This window comes from Saccostrea echinata, unplaced genomic scaffold (assembly GCF_033153115.1).
Source record: "Saccostrea echinata isolate AGI-Se365-2 ecotype Australia unplaced genomic scaffold, CSIRO_AGI_Sech_v1 ptg000010l, whole genome shotgun sequence".
Classification (NCBI taxonomy): domain Eukaryota; kingdom Metazoa; phylum Mollusca; class Bivalvia; order Ostreida; family Ostreidae; genus Saccostrea; species Saccostrea echinata.
Window position 1 is genome coordinate 10,265,001 of NW_026889759.1, and position 18,319 is coordinate 10,283,319.

Consider the following 18,319-nt stretch of genomic DNA (forward strand, 5'->3'; position numbering starts at 1 on the left):
TATTAAGTGACCCCAATTTGAAATATTTAAAAAGCACTCTGATTTCTCTGTGGCAGGCACCTAATGTTCCTGTTTTACAAATATGGTTAGAATATTATCTTATAACACATCATAAATAAAAATCAGGGAGTTCAAGATACTTCCAAGTTAAGGTCACTGCAGTGCACCTAACAATTTTTTGTAAATTTTCAATTTGAATTACATGTACAGTGTATATTAACATTTTGTAAGGTGGTGCACATGTGTTATAATGGTTTATTAATTTTTTTTCCTTATTAAGGTGTAAAGCAGAATATTTGAAGAAAGAGGAGATGATAGCAAATCCTGAAACAGTGGATCGACTTTGTGGTTTCACAATGTTTATAGGGGAGCTGTTTCTCAACTTAGAGGTATGTTCAATAAACTTCCCCTATTTCAAGTGATCTCTTAGAGTGGTCATCATGTTTTAACATGAATAGTAAAAGAAAAATAAAAATCAAATTTTTTGCAGGCTGAAAAGGAAGTTGGGGGAAATATAACATTTGAGAAAATAGGAATATTGCGAAGCCCTGTCCTGAAGGATCTGTTATTGATTCTATTACAACATCCCACAGATTTCACTGTTAAATGTGCCACACAGCTGCTAAAGGTAGTACGGTCTGTCAATAAAAGTATACAGTAAAATACAACTGTGAATTTTTAATTTTTGTGGGAGTTTAATTTTTATTCTTTTTGTGGTATGAAGAAACCCTTAAATTCATGCCTCCACAAAATGTTAAAAATTTCAAACTAGAGTATTAGGTGTATGAAATCAAATCCCAACAAACTCAAATGTTTTCATCAGACCACAAAAATTTCACTCCATGAAAATAAGTGATTTTACAGTAAATAGATTTGATTAGCTGCAGAACTGAAGCTCTCCGAAAAAAAAATTGACATACCGGAGAGCTTCAGTGCCACCCATAGAAAAAAACTGTATATTTATTGAGCACAGAATTTGCGCTCGGTTCTGGATTTATTTCTCCAAATTCTTACCTCAACTGCACAAAAGCTCGATTTCAAAAAATTCCTTAGACCTCTATCAACTACTCTTGTAGTTGACATCTTTACGAAGCGTGTTTGGCCGAATTGTCTAGCCACCCAAAATGGCAGTATTAACAGGCGAAATTTTGGATGGTCTTAATTTCAGGCCCAGGAGGGCTATTAACAACGGTTATGGGAAATGTTTTGATGTGGTAATAGTGCAAAAATGTGTTTGGAACACACGGTCAGTGAAATTTTGAGATTGCAGTTTAAAAATACGGAGAAATAAATCAAGAAACAGCGCACTTTTTTGTGCGCAATAAATATACAGTTTTTTTTTATGGGTGGGACTGTAGCTCTCTGGTCTGTCAATTTTTTTTTTTCAGAGAGCTACAGTTCTGCAGCTAGGTTTGATTTGCAAATTCTCTGATTTTTTTAATGGGGGAAAGGAAAATTGGAACTACATGTATTTAAAGCAGTGGGTTTTTAGCTCACGTGAGCTGAAAGCTCAAATGAGCTTTTCTGATCACCCATTGTCTGGCATCCAGCCGTCTGTCCCTCCATCTAGCTGTCTCTTAGTCCATCTGTCTGTAAACTTTTCAGATATTTCAACTTCATCTCAAGAATCACTTGTCAAATTTTAACCAAAGTTGGCACATGGCATCATTTGGTGAAAGGGATTCTAAATTATTCAAATGAAGGACCAAGCCCATTCCAAGGAGAGATAATCAAGAAAAGGCAAAAATAGCATGGGGTCATTAAAAATCTTCTCAAGAACCACTGGGCCAGAAGAGGTGAAACTTATGTAAAGCTTTCATGGTAGTGTAGATTCTGAATTGTTCAAAGTGGCCCCTGGGGGTATACAGGAAAAGAATTTTCTTCTCATGTCAGTCATAATGATATTAAAACATCTGGATGTTTTGTGGATTCAGAGGCCCTTAGAGTTTGTGTGGGGCTATAAAATGGGGTCTTAATTTTTCATGGGAATATGAAAATCTTTTTAGAAATAATCTGCTAAGAAAAACTTGGCTAAAGTTATTAAGGTGAGCATTGTGGCCAATGGGCCTCTTGTTTTTGTCTTTAAAGCTGACAGGGTCCACAATAGAAGATACAGCTTATTTAAATCCTACACCAGAAGGTTCTTATGATGAAGTATTTCTACAGATACGACAGTTAGATAGCTATCCAGACCTAAATAGGTATGCATATAAATAATGTTTTTTGATTATTCAGTTTGCTTATTAATTAATAAATAGAGGATATTCAATGTTTTGTAGATGAATATGGAATTTATTTCACGAGTGGGACAGGATTTTTAAAAAAAATTTTATATTTTCATGAGTGTGAAGCACGAGTGAAAATATCAAAAAATCCTGTCTCACGAATGAAATACCGTATATACTCGCCTATTAGTCGGTCCGCCTATAAGTCGGTTGTATTTTTGAAGCTTATATTAGAGGGATTGACTTTCTAAAATACCAATCTTTTATAAATCGCCTATAAGTCGGACACAGAGTTTTAGACCAAAGTTTAACTCCCAAAAATCCGACTTATAGGCGAGTATATACGGTAAATTCCATATTCATCTACAAAATGTTGAATTTTCTGTTTATTACATTTTCTTTGATTTTCCCTTTGCCTCTGTCTTTTCTTAACACAGTGTCATAGCTAGGCTTGACATCATAGTTGAGGGATTGAGACGTCATAACTTAGCAGTTGTGAGATTGAAAACATTACATAGCATGGATTTTAGCAACATATTTATTTGGGAAGAAAATTGCAGTTTTAGCTCTATCAAGATGTTTAGTTACATGTACTATCTCTATCTTATGACTGGCCAGAAATTATTTTTTACTTACTTTGATATCCTTTCACCCTGTGAGAGAATATCACTTTTATTCAATAAATAAATCACAGTATTTCACTGTTGAAAATGTAATAATGTACTACCTACAATACTGCCATTATACATGTATAGCTTTTGTCCTCCTTTCAGAACTAGCAAGTGCTTAATAAAATCTGTGATAGATTTAAAAGACAATAATTGGGGAAGATCCAGATCATCAAATCCTGCAACACCCGAGGAATCTTACCAACCAGTCTATCAACAGGCAGCAGAATTCACTCAGGTAACACTCAGAAAAAGCTGTAAGTTCTTCTAAGTCCTAGGGTTTTAGTTCAGCTCAAAGAAAGTGGGTAAAGATAATGCTATGTGTGCCCACTGTTGTTGCCTGTTAATCTGTGGAGCAGATCCATACTTTGTCCTCAGTTTTTAGCTAACTTTTAAAAGCTAATTTCTGATCAGAATTTGTCCAGTTTTGTCATTGTTTTCAGCATTGTCATCATTGTAAGCATAAACTTTTTACATTTTCACATTGTTCTCCAGAACCACTAGGCCAATTTCATCCAAACAGATATTTCTTGATTGAAAAGGTTTCAATTTTTTATTCAAATGAAGAGCCACATCCTCTTGCAAGAGAAGATAATTAAGATAATTATATTGTTAATTTTGTGGGGACAATAATACCTCTTCTTCTCAAGGACCACTAAACCAAATAAGAGCTACCTTAAGTGAAAGTTTCCTGACATAGTGTTTATTTAAATTTGTTCAAGTCGTGGCCCCTGGATGGGTCAACAATAAAGGATCATATAATAGTAATATAAGTATGATTTTTAAAAATCTTCTCAAGGACAGCAGCCCATGATAATTCATATTAATATGCAAGAATTCTCAGGTAGTGAAGATTCAAGTAGGTTCAAATCATGGTACTCAGGGATAGGGTGGGGTGAATAGATTAGGGTATCAAAGTCTTATGTGGGAATATATATATCAGGAAGAAATCTTTTAAAAAAATCCTCTTCTGAGGGGCCATGATCAGTGATATTATTATGCAAGTATCCTCAGGTAGTGTAGATTCAAGTTTGTTCAGATCAAAGCTCCCCCAGGTTAGAGTGTGGGACACAATTGGAGGATCAAAGTTTTATATACAAAATCTTTTTAAAATAATATTCTTTTGAAAACAGCAGGTTCAGGTGACTCAGGTGAGCATTTTGGCCCTTGGACCTCTTGTTTATACTTATAATGTATACTTAAGCAAAATTCCTTTAGCATTTTGATTTTTATTTATTGTATCTTCACATTTTATCCAATAATATATGGTATAAATCATTTGATCTTTACAGAATGAACCTGTGTTCTACAATCAGCAAGGTCAACCAATCACAGCTGAGGAGGCGGGCTATTATGACCAAGCTTACGATACCTACCTACAAGAGGAGGAGGAAGAATACGCACGCTGGGAGGCTGAGGGATTCGAGGAACAAAATCCCTGGGTGGAGGGCGGTGACTACCAGGCCTGGTCATCTGACCCTAACCAGCTGGAGTATGATAACGGATACTATCAAACGTAAGATTCATTTGTCAGTAAAGAATGACCATTCAATTTAAAAATAAGGATCTGAAAAAGAAAGAAAGCATTTAATTTTTTTTCATTTCACTGTTTTAACAGTCATAAATGGAGGTATATCTTCCTTAGTAAAAGTTTTGACGGTAGTTATTGTTTGACTATCCTTATTATAAAATAGTGCAATATTTTTTAGGGGGCCATACAGTGAAAACTACATGGATGAAGAGATAGAAGCTGCCTATGAAGAGTTCCTTCGACAACAGCCACCTCCGCCCCAATAGCAGAACCTGTTGACCAATCAAATAATGTCCTTTTGTACATGTTGTCAATTTTCATTTGGACAGCCAATAAGAAAGTGCTCGTTTACTTTTTTTTTTAAAAAGTCCAGAATTATGTTACAGTTTACACTGTTTTCAGTTGTTCCCTAACTGTTAATGTAAAAGTTGCCTACAGATGGTGTACAGTTGTAAATAATCAATGTCCAATCATACACATGTTACTAACTTTGAATTTAAAAGAAGTAAAAAAAAAATTAAAACTGTGCCTTAAAAAGTTCTAAAAAGTGAGGCTTAATACCAAAATGATTGCTGAAAAAGTCTTACAGGTAGTTTTAGTTACAGCATTTTACTGTCTGTTAATGATGGAAAAGTTATATGTAATACCTAACATTGATTTCATAAAATTGAAAGAAAAAAATTCAGTGTAGTGCAATATTTCAACTAAAAACTATGTTGGAAAGTAAAGTTGTCTTATGAAATTTAATGTGTAAGGCAATGTATTATATCTTCCTTTTTAAGTTGAAGTTCAATAAAGCTGAAAAAGTCATATCTTTGTTTGATTCATTCATTGCATTTTCTGGAAATCAATTCTTGGACAGAACCAGTTCTCAGACTGTTGACAAAAATGTGTGATAGCATGCATAAAGATATTTACAGTATCATGAGTAACTAGGAAAAGTACATTTGATTGGTTATATTATCCCCCCCTTTCGAATAAGGGAGGGCATATTGCTTTGCTGCTGTCTGTTGGTCCACCAACAGTTTCCGTTCATTTTCCTCGCACATACTGAAGGTTGCACATACTGAAGTGAAATTTGGTATACAGATTTATTATAAGAATATCTAGGCCAAGTTCAGTTTGGGGTAAGATTGAGCATTATTTGACAGAGTTATACCCCTTGGACTTATAAAAATTCTAATCATTTGCAGTTTCCTTTCATTTCCTTTGCAGAGGCTGCATATACTAAAATGAAATTTTGTATACAGATTTATCATAAAAATATCGAGGCCAAGTTCTGTTTTGTTGTTGTTGACAGTGTTATGCTCCTTGAATTTAGAAAAATTCCAATTATATGGGGGGGGGGGGGGGCATAAGTGTTTCATAAACATCTCTTGTTTCAATATAGCTCTGCATTTGCATAAAATCACCTGGTAAACTTCTATATGTTTTTGTTGTAATTGTGTAATATTAGTGTGTATTTGAATTAGTGGACAGGAAGAAGCTCAAAAAGCTCTTAAATATAATAACCACTAAATTAAAGTATGTTTATAGTATCTGCAAGCAGATTTTTGTTGGGATAGAAATATTCTACTGTATCTTTTTTTATTTATGTTAAGCAATTGCCCCAGGTATTGCTTTATTATTGAAATAATATCTGAAATTTCACTTCTATGATGATTACCACTTGATATTGACAATATAGGGTGAAGTGTACAGATTTTAACAATTCTCAGTGTGTGCTGTATTGTGCAGTGCATGTATACACCGTACTTCATGATTTCTGTCCTACATTTCATTACTATTATTTTGTCCCTCATCCACTGACCAGGTTCATCTTTCAAGAATGAAGACTTTTCATTTTGAATGCTGCATTCAAGGAAGTAGAGATGTAATTCTTGATTGACCCAGAAGAGAATTTGTCCTGCTTAAGATGAACTTTTCAAGTTCTATTCCAAACTTTATAGCTTGTTTTCAATATTTACACTAAAACGGCAAACTGGCCTGGGAAAAATTAATTAATCATTATTTTTTAAACAGATATGCTATTTTTGATACATTAAGTTTTAACAGTATTATATCAAACCCAAGAATACAATTATATACTGTGTTAATTAAATTAAATTGGCAATAAATAATGGTATATATGTGGCAGTATGCTAATTGTCTCCATTTAAGATCGGGTTAGGATGACACAAAATTATATCCTAGTTAGAATTTCCTTTAGCATGTGTAGTGCAAGTGACCTGTAGCTGTATCTTATGCTGATTGCTGAAAGACTTCGTGTCATGATACCAGCATAATGGAATTAAGTAAAGAACAACAAGAAACGCTAGTCAAAAGGGCACAAGAATCGTTGAACTTCTTTGGATTTGAAATACATCCCTTTAAGGTATTAGTCAGCTGTTAGTAATGGCATGCAGTGTACTGAGTGTACTCATGTATTTTGACTTACCCTAAAGGGTGAATCCAAGGGAGATGGGTTGGTCCGTATTTTTTTTTCCTCAAAAAAACCCCCCATAATGTTTATAGATCAAGAAAATAATTCATAAAAAATTACGAACTAGGAAGTCTTAAACTCTCTCCAAAGGATGTTACAAACAAAAGCAAAAGGTGTAAAATGGTGTCTGCCTGTAAACCTTGTATATAACTCAGTAAAATAAAAAATGCAAACAAATGTATTATGTTTTCTTCTAAAACAAAAAAAGTCATGATGATGGTAAAAGTTGCAAAATTAATTCAAAACCTCAGATCCACGGTACTTGGGTCTTGGCTTATAAAAATGTATGTACCTTATTGATATGTAAAAAAGTACTTTTTTTTACATATCAGTAAGGTACATACATATTTATAAACTAAGACCCAAGTACCTGTGCTCGGATCTGATGGAAAATTCAGTAAAATCGACAACCCCACCATGTCTATTATCAAAACTGAACAATATGTAAACCTTAGCATAGCACTGTTTAAAGAATGAGACAAATTTTGAAAAGTGTACTAGCTCTTCAAGCAAGTTTCCCCCAGCCATGGAGACTGATGTCACATGGTCATTTGTTAGAACTGAGGTCTTTCAGTGATAAAAGGAGTATTCTACTTAAGTATGGTAGTGTGGTCCCTTTTTACACCCTTGGTTTACCTGTTAAATATTAGCATACGGTATTTTGTTTGTTTTCGTTGTGTATAACGAAGTATTTCTAATTAAAACATTGTGTATTTATAATGAATAATCAAACATATCAAAAAATATAAGCCTATTTTTAACACATCGCACTAAAAAATGCCGGAACATTTTCCCCCGATCAGACTACGGTTTCTCTATTACATGGAAATGGGCGGAGACATTTAGATTAGATACTATAAAAAGAAGATCTTGGTATGATATTTTTTTTTTCAAAGATGAATAATATGTTCAAGATTCACAATCAACTACAAATACAATTTTCTATTAACAAAACTTTGGCAATAAAAGCTATAACAAGATGAACCAAACAAGTCTATGCTGATCGATATAAAACTGAGCACGTTTCAACTGAGAACTAGCATGTTTACTGGGGGCATTTACCCGTAACGATACAAATCCATGTGGCTTGTTATGATTCTAAACAGGTCATAAAGAGGTTAATTGTATGTAAATGAAGTCAGCGAAGAGATTCAAAATCACAATACTTTTAATTAGAAAACATAGAGCACAAGGTTGTTCAACAAAGATATTTTCACTCAACCTTTACACATATAATATACACATTATATTTCAAACTCTACTCTGAACAAACCTGTGCTCGGTGTTTACGAAAGCTTTCAAGTGTGTACCTGTCACTGATTTCTTTTGATATTCATGAAAATCAAAGGACCCTACCTTCAACGCGCAGCTTCGTATGCTGCCTATATCTATTGTTTGACATTTTTAGATGATGATTCAAATAATATCGACATTATTTAATAATAAAATTTAATTTTTAAAAATGTTAATAAATGTTCGAAATTTGACGAGTAACCGGGGACCACAGATAAGCCTTATTGAGACTTGTTCTTTATGTCCCAAGTCAAGAAACAGAGAGAAATGTAGGGCATACAAAATTATTTTCCTAAGCCAAAGTTACAGTGATAATTCTAATAATTATAAAGCATGAAACCTCAAATCTGTATTTTCATTAGATTGTGCATACTCTTTAATATCAGGAACTTGCTCCTCAAAATTTGTAGATTGGCTGGTACAATGAGCATGTAAAGAGTGTGTTTAAGCTTTCGTACCCTCCAGATACACTGGGTCTTCTGGTCATCAGTACTCCAGAAATGTTTGAGAAGGCCTTTATACCATTTGTTAGACAGCAGGAGGAGTCTAGTGGAATCAGAGATCCTATAGATCAGTGTGTAATGCATTACTTCAACAAGGTCAAACAGGTATGAAAATTCCTTTTCTCAGATTTAATTTTATGTTTTTATATGTTGATCTTGTTTACTTTATTTGTTAGTTCTGACCATTTGTCTAGTATGTTGTATCATCATGAAAAAGACATTGTAATTTTGCGTGTGTCAGAGTATTTCCTTTTAACTATTACTTGTAACAGATTCTTGAATTTTAGGCTTTTCCTGATTATGACATTGAGTCAATCTATGACTTTGAGATGCACCACAACAGAAGGCCAAAAATTTTAGTTCAGACAGTAGGTTATGTCTCGGGAGCTGCTTATTACTATCAGAAATCAGATGTCACAAATCCACCCTGGCCACCAGAGAAGGTGAATGCATTTAATTATCTTTTTATGCACTGTTGTCCAAAAATCATTTCCTCGACATATTTTCCCAAGGTCCACAGGTTTCTAATTTTCTAACTAAGGGCTAAATGCTGAAGTGAGCTTCTTCTGAACAAAGTTTGTCCATTGCCTTTCTGTTGACTATTGGCATTAACTTTTTTACATTTTCAACTTTTCAAAAACTGCCAGCACCTCTGGGTGAAAGGGATTCAGGATTCAACTTGTTTAAGGGGAGATAATAAAGAGATACAGAATATAATTGGCATCATTTAAAAATCTTGAAAATGCACAGGAAAGAAAAGACAAAAGTCGGATGAAAGCTTTCTTAAAAAGTCAAAGTGGTTCTCAATTTGTAGTACCTGGATCTGGGAGGGGAGTGCAAAAGATGGTAAAAGTTTTTCAATGGAATCTCTTGGAAAAGTCTATAGAAATCTTTTCAAAGACAGCAGAGTCACAAGTAATCACACAGATATGCAAGAATCTTGTATTTTTATTTTGTTATAAAGGGATTAAAGTTTGTTCAAATGAAGGACCATGCCCTCTTCCAAGAGATGATAAAAATGCTAAAAAGAATGGGGTCTTTAAAAATCTCAAGGACAACAGAGAGAGGATGGTTTCAAATTTGTTCAAAAGGAAAGGCCACAACCCTTTCAAGGAGAGATAATCAAAATGCAAAAATAAGTTGGGGTCATAGATCTCCATTTTTAGTCTTGCAAAATCAGACCAAAGTTACTATCAATTATCAAATTGAATCAGCAGCATAAAATCAATTACATGATTTATAGTTTGAACTTTTCATTGAAGGTTTCATCAAATAAAATTAAACATGTAAAATTCCTTCATTTAAAATTTGATCCCCTATTGTTACCCACCTGACATCGAGGGGCCATGATTAACAAATCTGATTCTCTGCTATCAGGATACTTGGAAGATGTTTGCTTGTTACAATAACTAATCATAACCATGTTGTTCTTCAAAATGTGAGATCAACATTTTTCATCGGAGTATGTCCTAAAGAATGTGGTTAGAGTGTCTGCTCTAGAGTTGCGGAGTAAGGAGCTGATCCTTACGTAGCGGGTTTGAATCCACAGCGGGATGTGGAGACCGGTCCTTCGGATGAGACCGTACAAACCGAGGTCCCGTGTCACAGTATGTGTTGGCACGAAAAAGATTCTTCACTGCTCAATGGCCCTGAGTGCTGAGTATAGGCATGAAATTGCAGCCCTCCACCAGCAAGTGGTGGTGTCTCCATATGAATGAAAAACTCTCTAGAGGGATGTTAAACAACAAACAAGCAAATAAAGAACAGCAGGGCCAAGATGACTTATGTGAGCATTATGACCCATTGGCTTATTGAATCAATTACAGTCATGACAATTAAATCTCGGGTTACACTTTTGTGGTGGTCAGACGGGTTTGATCGCTCAGTTTGTAGAGCACCTGACTAGAGGTTCAGGGGGCCTGGGTTTGAATCCTGATCTGGTTCATTGCATTTTTCTCCACTCCTGTTAAACTTTCATATGAGATTGCATGATGTCAAGAGGGGTTGCTAATATTTGAATAAATTAGATCTATCAATGAGGGAAAGGGAGGCCAGAATAAATGTGGGACACATATTTATGTATACATGTATATTTCTCATAGTCCAGTGCAGGATCGAACTGTGTTTATCTCAATAGGTCATCACTAAGCAAAAAGGATTTCTAGTTAGCCTGTTCTAGCCCCCTGATGTGCAGGGATGACATTCTTTTGAAATGAATATGTTTTGGTAGCTAAACACAGTTTCGTATAAAATCCAGGGTTTTTTTTCTCAGAGAAAAGCATGATGGGTAGGGATTTCCCTACTATTTTTAGGCAGTGTACATGAAAACTGCAGCTTTTTTATTTTTATTTGCATAGAGTCTTATCTTAAGATTAAATGAAAAAAGTATGCAAATATTTTTTGAGAATTAATTTTGGTGCGACTTTTTAATAGTGGGAGATAACTCTAAAAACTCCCATTTTTCACATGTGCAGAAATGCATGATTTGAGTAGCAGGTAAAGTAGCTCTTTAAAAAGCTGGAAAATGTATACCCTAAAAGTACAACAAAAAGAAACCTAAGGACTTGTTCTGTGAAATGCATAACACATATTTTCTGATTTCTGTGCTGTTTGTGATCAAGGGAGCTAAAAATGCATAGGTGTACTACAATTAGATGCATAAACTTCCCTATTTCCCTCATGTTTCATGTGTCAAATACACCTTATTAGTAAGTGATAAATGCAATATATTTATATATCTATAAAATTCACCATTTTATCTTTCTATTGATATATAGATGTCTATGTAACAAATCTTCATATTATTTCTTTATGGGGGTCACTTTAGCATGTCCCTCATTTAGTAACGTCATGATAACGTCATACATAAAACTGTGTTTTGCACCCTTTGAGAAGAAAGATTGCAGAAAGATTTTTGTGAAATTTTCATTGATTAGAATAAGTATGTAACTAATGTATTAATAGATATGTTTGATTTATTCAGAAAATATGTGGAGTGTGCTATCATCCGACATATGGTGGATGGTTTGGCTTACGAGGGGTACTTATTTTCAAAAACATTCAGTGTCCCAGTCTTGAACAGACCATGCCCCAAGATGTTGTCCCAAGTCAAGAGATGAGAGTGAATCTCCTGAATAAATTTAACTTTCACTGGCAGGACTGGACATTTAGGGACCTTATTCCTGTAAAACAAAGGTACTCACAGGAACAGATTTTATATTTCTCCACTAAACCAAAGGATCGGACAAAACTGATTGAGAAAATAAAGGCATCCGAGACATTGTTACCAGATAATTCAGGAGATGTGCAATATGAAGACAAAGGACATTCAGTGGAACCTGTAGAAACAGATGACACAAATCTAATGAATGGTAGTTAGGAAATAATTGATATATTGATAAAAAAGATATTCTTGTACTTCAAGGAGAAAAAAATATTGGTTTTAGATTTCATATAATTCAACTATAGTTCTATTTGCTGATAAGCATGGCCGTGCTAAGCACGTGTTGCCTTTACACACTTATTTTAAGAACTGTTAATGCCGTACATTTTCATGTACTGTACTATTATTAATAAAAATGTCTTCTTTTGCTTAGTTATTTATCAACATAATTATAATAAGCATAATCAACAAAACAGTTTGCTCAACTGAAATATTGATAATCAACAAAATCTGCAAAGGTTATGTACATATTTTAACACAATCAGTAATTGATCTAAAATCATGCTATCATCTCTCTTTTTTTTGGATAGACAGTTTGAACATACAGGCATAAAGGCATATCTGGATATGCCACTGTTTTCATGTGTGTGACATATGACAAAATCAGTCATAGGATGTACATATATATTTATTCTTCAACAAATATACATTTAATGAACAAAAAAAAAATCCCAACAAAACAGAACAACAGTGCTTAATAAGCTTTCTAAAAAATTCTACTTGAGAAAGAGGTATGAGTTTCAATAGCAAATAAACCTTATTCCCCCCTATGAATGTATAATAAATAATACTCTGAATATGTGGAAGCTTTGCAGTGCATAAAAATCAGTTTTGTAGGCATTAAAATATGAAAAAGTTTTAATTACATGTTGATGGACCTAAAATGTTAAAGGCCACAATTGATAGTTTATTGAAGTCTTATCGCTTCTCAAAATAAACATCACGCATTTCCCTATCTCGCTGGGATGAAAGAGTAGTAAAGTGACGTATAAGTGGTGGTCGTCGTGCCGCATGGTCCAGCTGAGGCAAGTTGATGTCATCAGTGTGACGTGTTGAGAGGATCATGCTGAATAATTAACAATGAGTCAATATTACAATCTGATCAAAATAATTAACAATGAGTCAATATTACAATCTGATCAAAAATAGTAGATGAAATATTAAACAGTAAAATTTAATTCTGGTTGTAACACACCATTTGATTGGCTGAAATAAATTAAAGTATATTGTATAACCAGTGTTGCCTACATCACAGTTTGACTGATGTCAAAAATGTATCAATCAGCCAGATTTGCATTTGATTTTTGCACAATTTGAGGTCATTTTTGAAGGGAAATTGTATCTTTTATAAGCTACATGATAGAAAATATAATTATAAGGAACAGATTTAAAAGCTACTCAAGTTATACTTGTATAACCTGGGCTGGAACAGTTTACGCTTTATGAGTAAACCACTTTGCAGTTTATGTGTAAACTGCCCCAACCCAGGTTATACAAATTGAATATAATTAGGGTCCACTGTAAGGAAACGAAAGTAACGTGGATTTGAAAACATATTTCTAAATACCAGGTATGTATTGTGGTAACCCATATGATAAAGGTTTATTAGCACAGTCATAAATGTCATTTAATTATACAAAAATTTAATTCTGATTGTAACATGCCATTTGATTGGAACAAAAAATTTACTTTATATCGTATAAATTGGGTTGCATACGTCACAATGACTTAAATAATGTTTCGGCATATTTTGTCATTCACAACTAACTTACAATAGCACTTCAAAGACTTGTAATAGTCAAAGGATAGCAATACACTCTCAACATAGCACCTTTATGCTATAAAAATGATTTGAATACTGTTTGGCACCATTTTTCTATGATATCACTAGCAAAGGTAAGGTGCATATCAGATTTTTCTCATAGTCTGAAGGAATTAGGCCTGTGGTGTAGCTTTGCTTTCTCTATAAATGATACCCATCACACAAATTACCAGATTAAATTATCTTTAATAATTCAAAATAAAAAAAAATAATTCTGTGAATTCATTAAATCATTGAAATGATATGTTTAACTCATTTCATTTTGGTAGATATGCAAAATCACACAATTTACGTTTTAATTGTGTTATTTTTTTGTATTATTATTTATAACATGGATCCAAAGACATTATTTTGAATGTCTTGATAGAGTAAGTTAACAGCAAAGATTGAATATTGTGGGAATATGCAGCCAACTGTATTGTTATCAGTATCAAATATCTTTTAAAAATTGGTGCACTAAAAAAAGAGGTAAAAAGTGTTGATTGTACTAGACCGATCGATTCATTGAAATGTTGGATTTTATGCCCCACTATGAATAATTGTTTGTAACGTCTGTCTTCCATCTATCCTTCTGTAACACTTTGTGTTTAGCTCAGTTTCAAAGAAACTATTCAAGATATTTTTATCAAACTTCACATGTTGATACATGTACATATTGATGAGAGCTTTTCAACTGCATCAATTTTTTTTTACCCTGACCTTTCCTTTGACCTTGACCTCACTTTTCAAAAAAATTGTTTTAAGCTCAGTTTCAAAGAAACTATTCAAGATATTTTTATCAAACTTCATATGCTTATACATATTGATGACAGCTATTCAATTACATCATTAAATTTTAACCTTGGCATTCTCTTTGACCTTAATGTCACTTTTCTCAAATTTGTGTTTAGCTTAGTTTTAAGAAACAAATCTCAAAATTTTTTGACCTTGCCTTTCCTTTGACCTTGACCTCACTTTTCTCCAGTTCGCATTTAGCTCAGTTTCAAAGACACTACTCAAGATATTTTTTATGTAAGCTTATGTACTGATACATGATTTGGTGAGAATTCATCAATGTTCCAATTTTTTTTACCTCAACCTTCTCAATGACCTTTAACTACCGGTAACTTTACTATTTATTGTGTATAAAATTGAGTTTGAAAGAAACTATTCAAGATATTTCCATCAAACTTCATAGACTTATACTAATTTTCATGTTATGTTACTAATGGGCCATTCAGTCCTGTGGACATATTTCTAGTTAATTATGTGAAGCAGAAATATTACAACTATCCCACAAATGCCCCCATCCAAGACATCAATATCCTATTGTGTCTGTAAATACTATGTTCATTTGAGTGAGAAAAGATAGAGAGAGGAAGACAAGGAAGGAGTGCATGTAGACAGAGTGCTTAAAGAATACATACCTCCAAACCGTGTCAAACACATAGCGCAGAGAGCACGCAGTGCCACAGCACAGAGCACACAGTGCCACAGCACAGAACCCACACTGTCAAACAACAAGCCACACATGACAGAACAGCCACTTCAAGTGCATTAAAGGAACTTTTGCCAGATGCCATCTTATCTAGTGTGGTGATGATTCTTCATATTTCTAATTTCATTTTTAACGTTTCATGTATGGGTGTACAATATTTTTTAAACATGCCCATCTTAAAACTTTTAAACTACATGCAGAAAGGGAATATAATCACTAGCTGGTATATTACTGAACTGAAGGTATTAATGAAGATGGATGTAATTTAAAAGCATGCAGTTACAAGGATATTATATCACTTTTACCAAGGTTTAGCTGTGAAGTATACAGTAGTACTTTAAACACTACATCTATATACTATTATATAGTCTCAAACTAATTTCTACAGAAATGATTTAAGAGACTATAAATTTGATTCTAAATTCTAAAATGAAATTAATTCAGATTTTGAAAAATATATGGAATTTGCAATCAGTACTTGCAGTTGGTAGGAGAGTATATTTGTACTGGGTTTCTACTGATTTCAATATGATATTTCAGGGTTGCCCCTAAGACTCGGGGGCCGGAGAATTTCCCTGCCTAAAATGTCAATATCCCCGGTTTTTGTAGTATTCCCCCTCTCAACCCCCTGTTAGGAGAGCTACCCAAGATCCCCTTCTACTTTTTTTGATGCCCCTGCTATTTTAATTCTTAGGGACAACCCTGTATTTACACATATGGGGAATATATCACCAGAAGACAACTCTAGTCTCAATTATATTGAAAGTCATGCGGTCATTGTCAAATTAACACAGTCATGCAAAACATGCAGAATTTTAAGAAAAGGCACAAACAACTAGTTAAAAATATATTGAAGAATTTTGTCTACATAAGATGAAAGTTTTTCTTTGTATACAAAGGAATTTTACAATGATAATACTAAGTTTAGTTTTGTGATGATTCATGAGTGTCATTGATATATTAAATAATGCGTGGTAACGATCGATTACCAGTATATGAAATTCAACTAAATAAATGCTGATAAACTTTTAGGTATGCTACTTAGCTATCCTCTCCCAGTTACATAAAACAGAAGCTGTGCATAAGTCTATTCAAATAAATTCCACACAATAGCATAAAGAAAGATTTTTACTTCAGCAAGTTTAATTTCAATGTAAATTTTTTTATAATTTTGTATGAAACGGCTTGGTACAAGATGCATGTACACTAATGCATGCATCTATAAGTAAACTTGCTGAGGTATAGATAGATATTTAAAAAGAAAGAGACAATTTAAAGCTTTGCAACAAAATGAATATTAATATGAAGTTTAGTAGGTCACAGTTAGTTTGGAGTGTACACCCATACTTACAATGGCACATTGCGCTTAATTTGATCCTCAGCTTTTGTTGGGATCATGAAATAATTTACTTTCTTTAATGTTCCAGATTTATCAACATAAAACTCTCTATGCTGCTGGGCATTCTGAAAAAAAGGTTATAAAACTCTTACTTTGATTTATGAAACTAAGACACAATGCTAGTGTCACTTCATGTATAAATCTTTAGAACTTTGATAAATGCTAGCTCTTCAGCATTTGTCAAAGAGTGATATCTTACTCCGTTCTTATATAATGCTTTAAATTTTTTGTTATCAACCTCACTTACCATTATGCAAACCTATAAAACTCATTTTTATACACAACATATGAGTATATTAATAGTACACAACAAATATTCAAATCTGAGTTGTAATTAGTTTTAGTATATAAAAACTGAATTAAGAAAGATAAAAGTATTGCTGGAAACCAAGTTAAATGAAATATGTTGTGTATTGATATTAAAGAACATGTACATAATATGAATTTTGTGTTTAAAAGTTAAATAATGAAGTCATGTTTAATTTAATACATATTCAAATATCTTTCTCCAAACCTTATCAAAAGACTTCAGTTCTTCTTTTCTATCAAAGTCTATATTTGTTAGAGAATACTTTGGTGTATGCAGCCATCTGTCCCTTGTCCTTGTCCTATTGCTGATCACAGTCTCTGGTTTGTGGGTATAATAGGTGGGAAAATCTCCGCCCTTACAGTATGGATCAGCAGAGGATGAAAGGACGTGTGAACGATAGTCCTGGAAATATTTTGCAGTGGCGTTGCCATATGTCTCTCCATAATCATATTTTGTTGTTGGACAGTGTCCTCTATATCTAAAAATTGATGTATATGTATCAGGTTAAAGTTTAAATTTCTTATTTCAGAACTATACTGACAATTCTTATTGTTTTATCGACTGAAGACCTGTAGGAAGGGGAGGTGGGTGTCCCCCTTCCCCAACAGTTTTGCCAGTGTATATTTAATTAAAATAAGAAAACAAAGCTAATAACTTCAGTTGTATATATGTACCCCCACAATAATTTTATATGTATACTTATACAATAGAAACAAAGTTAATATACAGATGTTCGCCCTCGAAAATTATTACCCTATTTCATTCTCTTTTTTTGTTTTGTTTCTCAAGAACTCCTACAGGTTACTCTGTGCCCCCCCCCCCCCCACCACCAACCTTCGCAACTAAATTGGGGTAATTGAATTAAACTGCTTCATGGATGTCTTTATCACATCATAGAAATAGATGAAATGGTTCACTTGTAATCCCAATATATCATCATTATCTTTATTAAACGAGGGGTAGTACTGCTCTCTCATTAAACTGCCATCTCAGTTCACAATGAAACAGCAATTACATATAGTGAATGAATCAGCTGTTTGCAACGAATGAAACAAAGAACTCTTTAAATTTTCGGCATACATACCCGGGCATAAATCTCGGAGGAATAAAGGTGGCATTGTTCGTTGTAATTAGGGTACCAGACGCCCGAGACATGATGGATATTTTTTACACGTAACAGTGCACAATGTGATGTTGTTTACATGCCTTAGAACACACAGTGCAATCAATTGCGCACTTAACATAGTTCTACAAAAATTTGGAAATTTAACATAAAATCTGTACTTTTTATTCTTTCAATAGCTAAATTTCATCATCTTCTTGACGCACAAGAAAAAGATGCCCAAGACAAGTATATTTTTAAACTATCAATTTAGAGATGAAATC

General features: G+C 33.5%; 3 protein-coding genes across 4 annotated transcripts in view; 2 read left to right on the forward strand and 1 right to left on the reverse strand.

Annotated features, from left to right (window-relative positions):
* LOC133184714 (polyadenylate-binding protein-interacting protein 1-like) overlaps positions 1-5,234 on the forward strand; it is a 19,036-nt gene extending 13,802 nt beyond the window's left edge. For both annotated transcript variants that reach the window (XM_061319787.1, XM_061319788.1), the window contains 6 exons: positions 281-389; positions 491-628; positions 2,089-2,201; positions 2,999-3,131; positions 4,186-4,409; positions 4,603-5,234. In XM_061319787.1, coding sequence (XP_061175771.1) covers positions 281-389; positions 491-628; positions 2,089-2,201; positions 2,999-3,131; positions 4,186-4,409; positions 4,603-4,690 — 805 coding nt within the window. In that variant the 3' untranslated portion in view covers positions 4,691-5,234. The remainder of the gene's footprint in view (positions 1-280; positions 390-490; positions 629-2,088; positions 2,202-2,998; positions 3,132-4,185; positions 4,410-4,602) is intronic.
* A 1,405-nt stretch (positions 5,235-6,639) lies between these two features.
* LOC133184715 (cyanocobalamin reductase / alkylcobalamin dealkylase-like) lies at positions 6,640-12,290 on the forward strand. Its single transcript, XM_061319789.1, has 4 exons — positions 6,640-6,798; positions 8,610-8,807; positions 8,990-9,145; positions 11,686-12,290. Exons 1-4 carry the CDS (start codon positions 6,709-6,711, stop codon positions 12,079-12,081), a joined length of 840 nt encoding a protein of 279 aa, XP_061175773.1. The 5' UTR covers positions 6,640-6,708; the 3' UTR covers positions 12,082-12,290.
* Positions 12,291-12,535: 245 nt separating this feature from the next.
* On the reverse strand, positions 12,536-18,159 carry LOC133184362 (ciliary microtubule inner protein 2C-like). The gene is made up of 4 exons (XM_061319410.1): positions 18,018-18,159; positions 17,138-17,411; positions 16,576-16,688; positions 12,536-12,991 (listed from the first exon to the last, which is right to left on the reverse strand). Exons 1-4 carry the CDS (start codon positions 18,086-18,088, stop codon positions 12,844-12,846), a joined length of 606 nt encoding a protein of 201 aa, XP_061175394.1. The 5' UTR covers positions 18,089-18,159; the 3' UTR covers positions 12,536-12,843.
* Between the last annotated feature and the right edge of the window lie 160 nt (positions 18,160-18,319).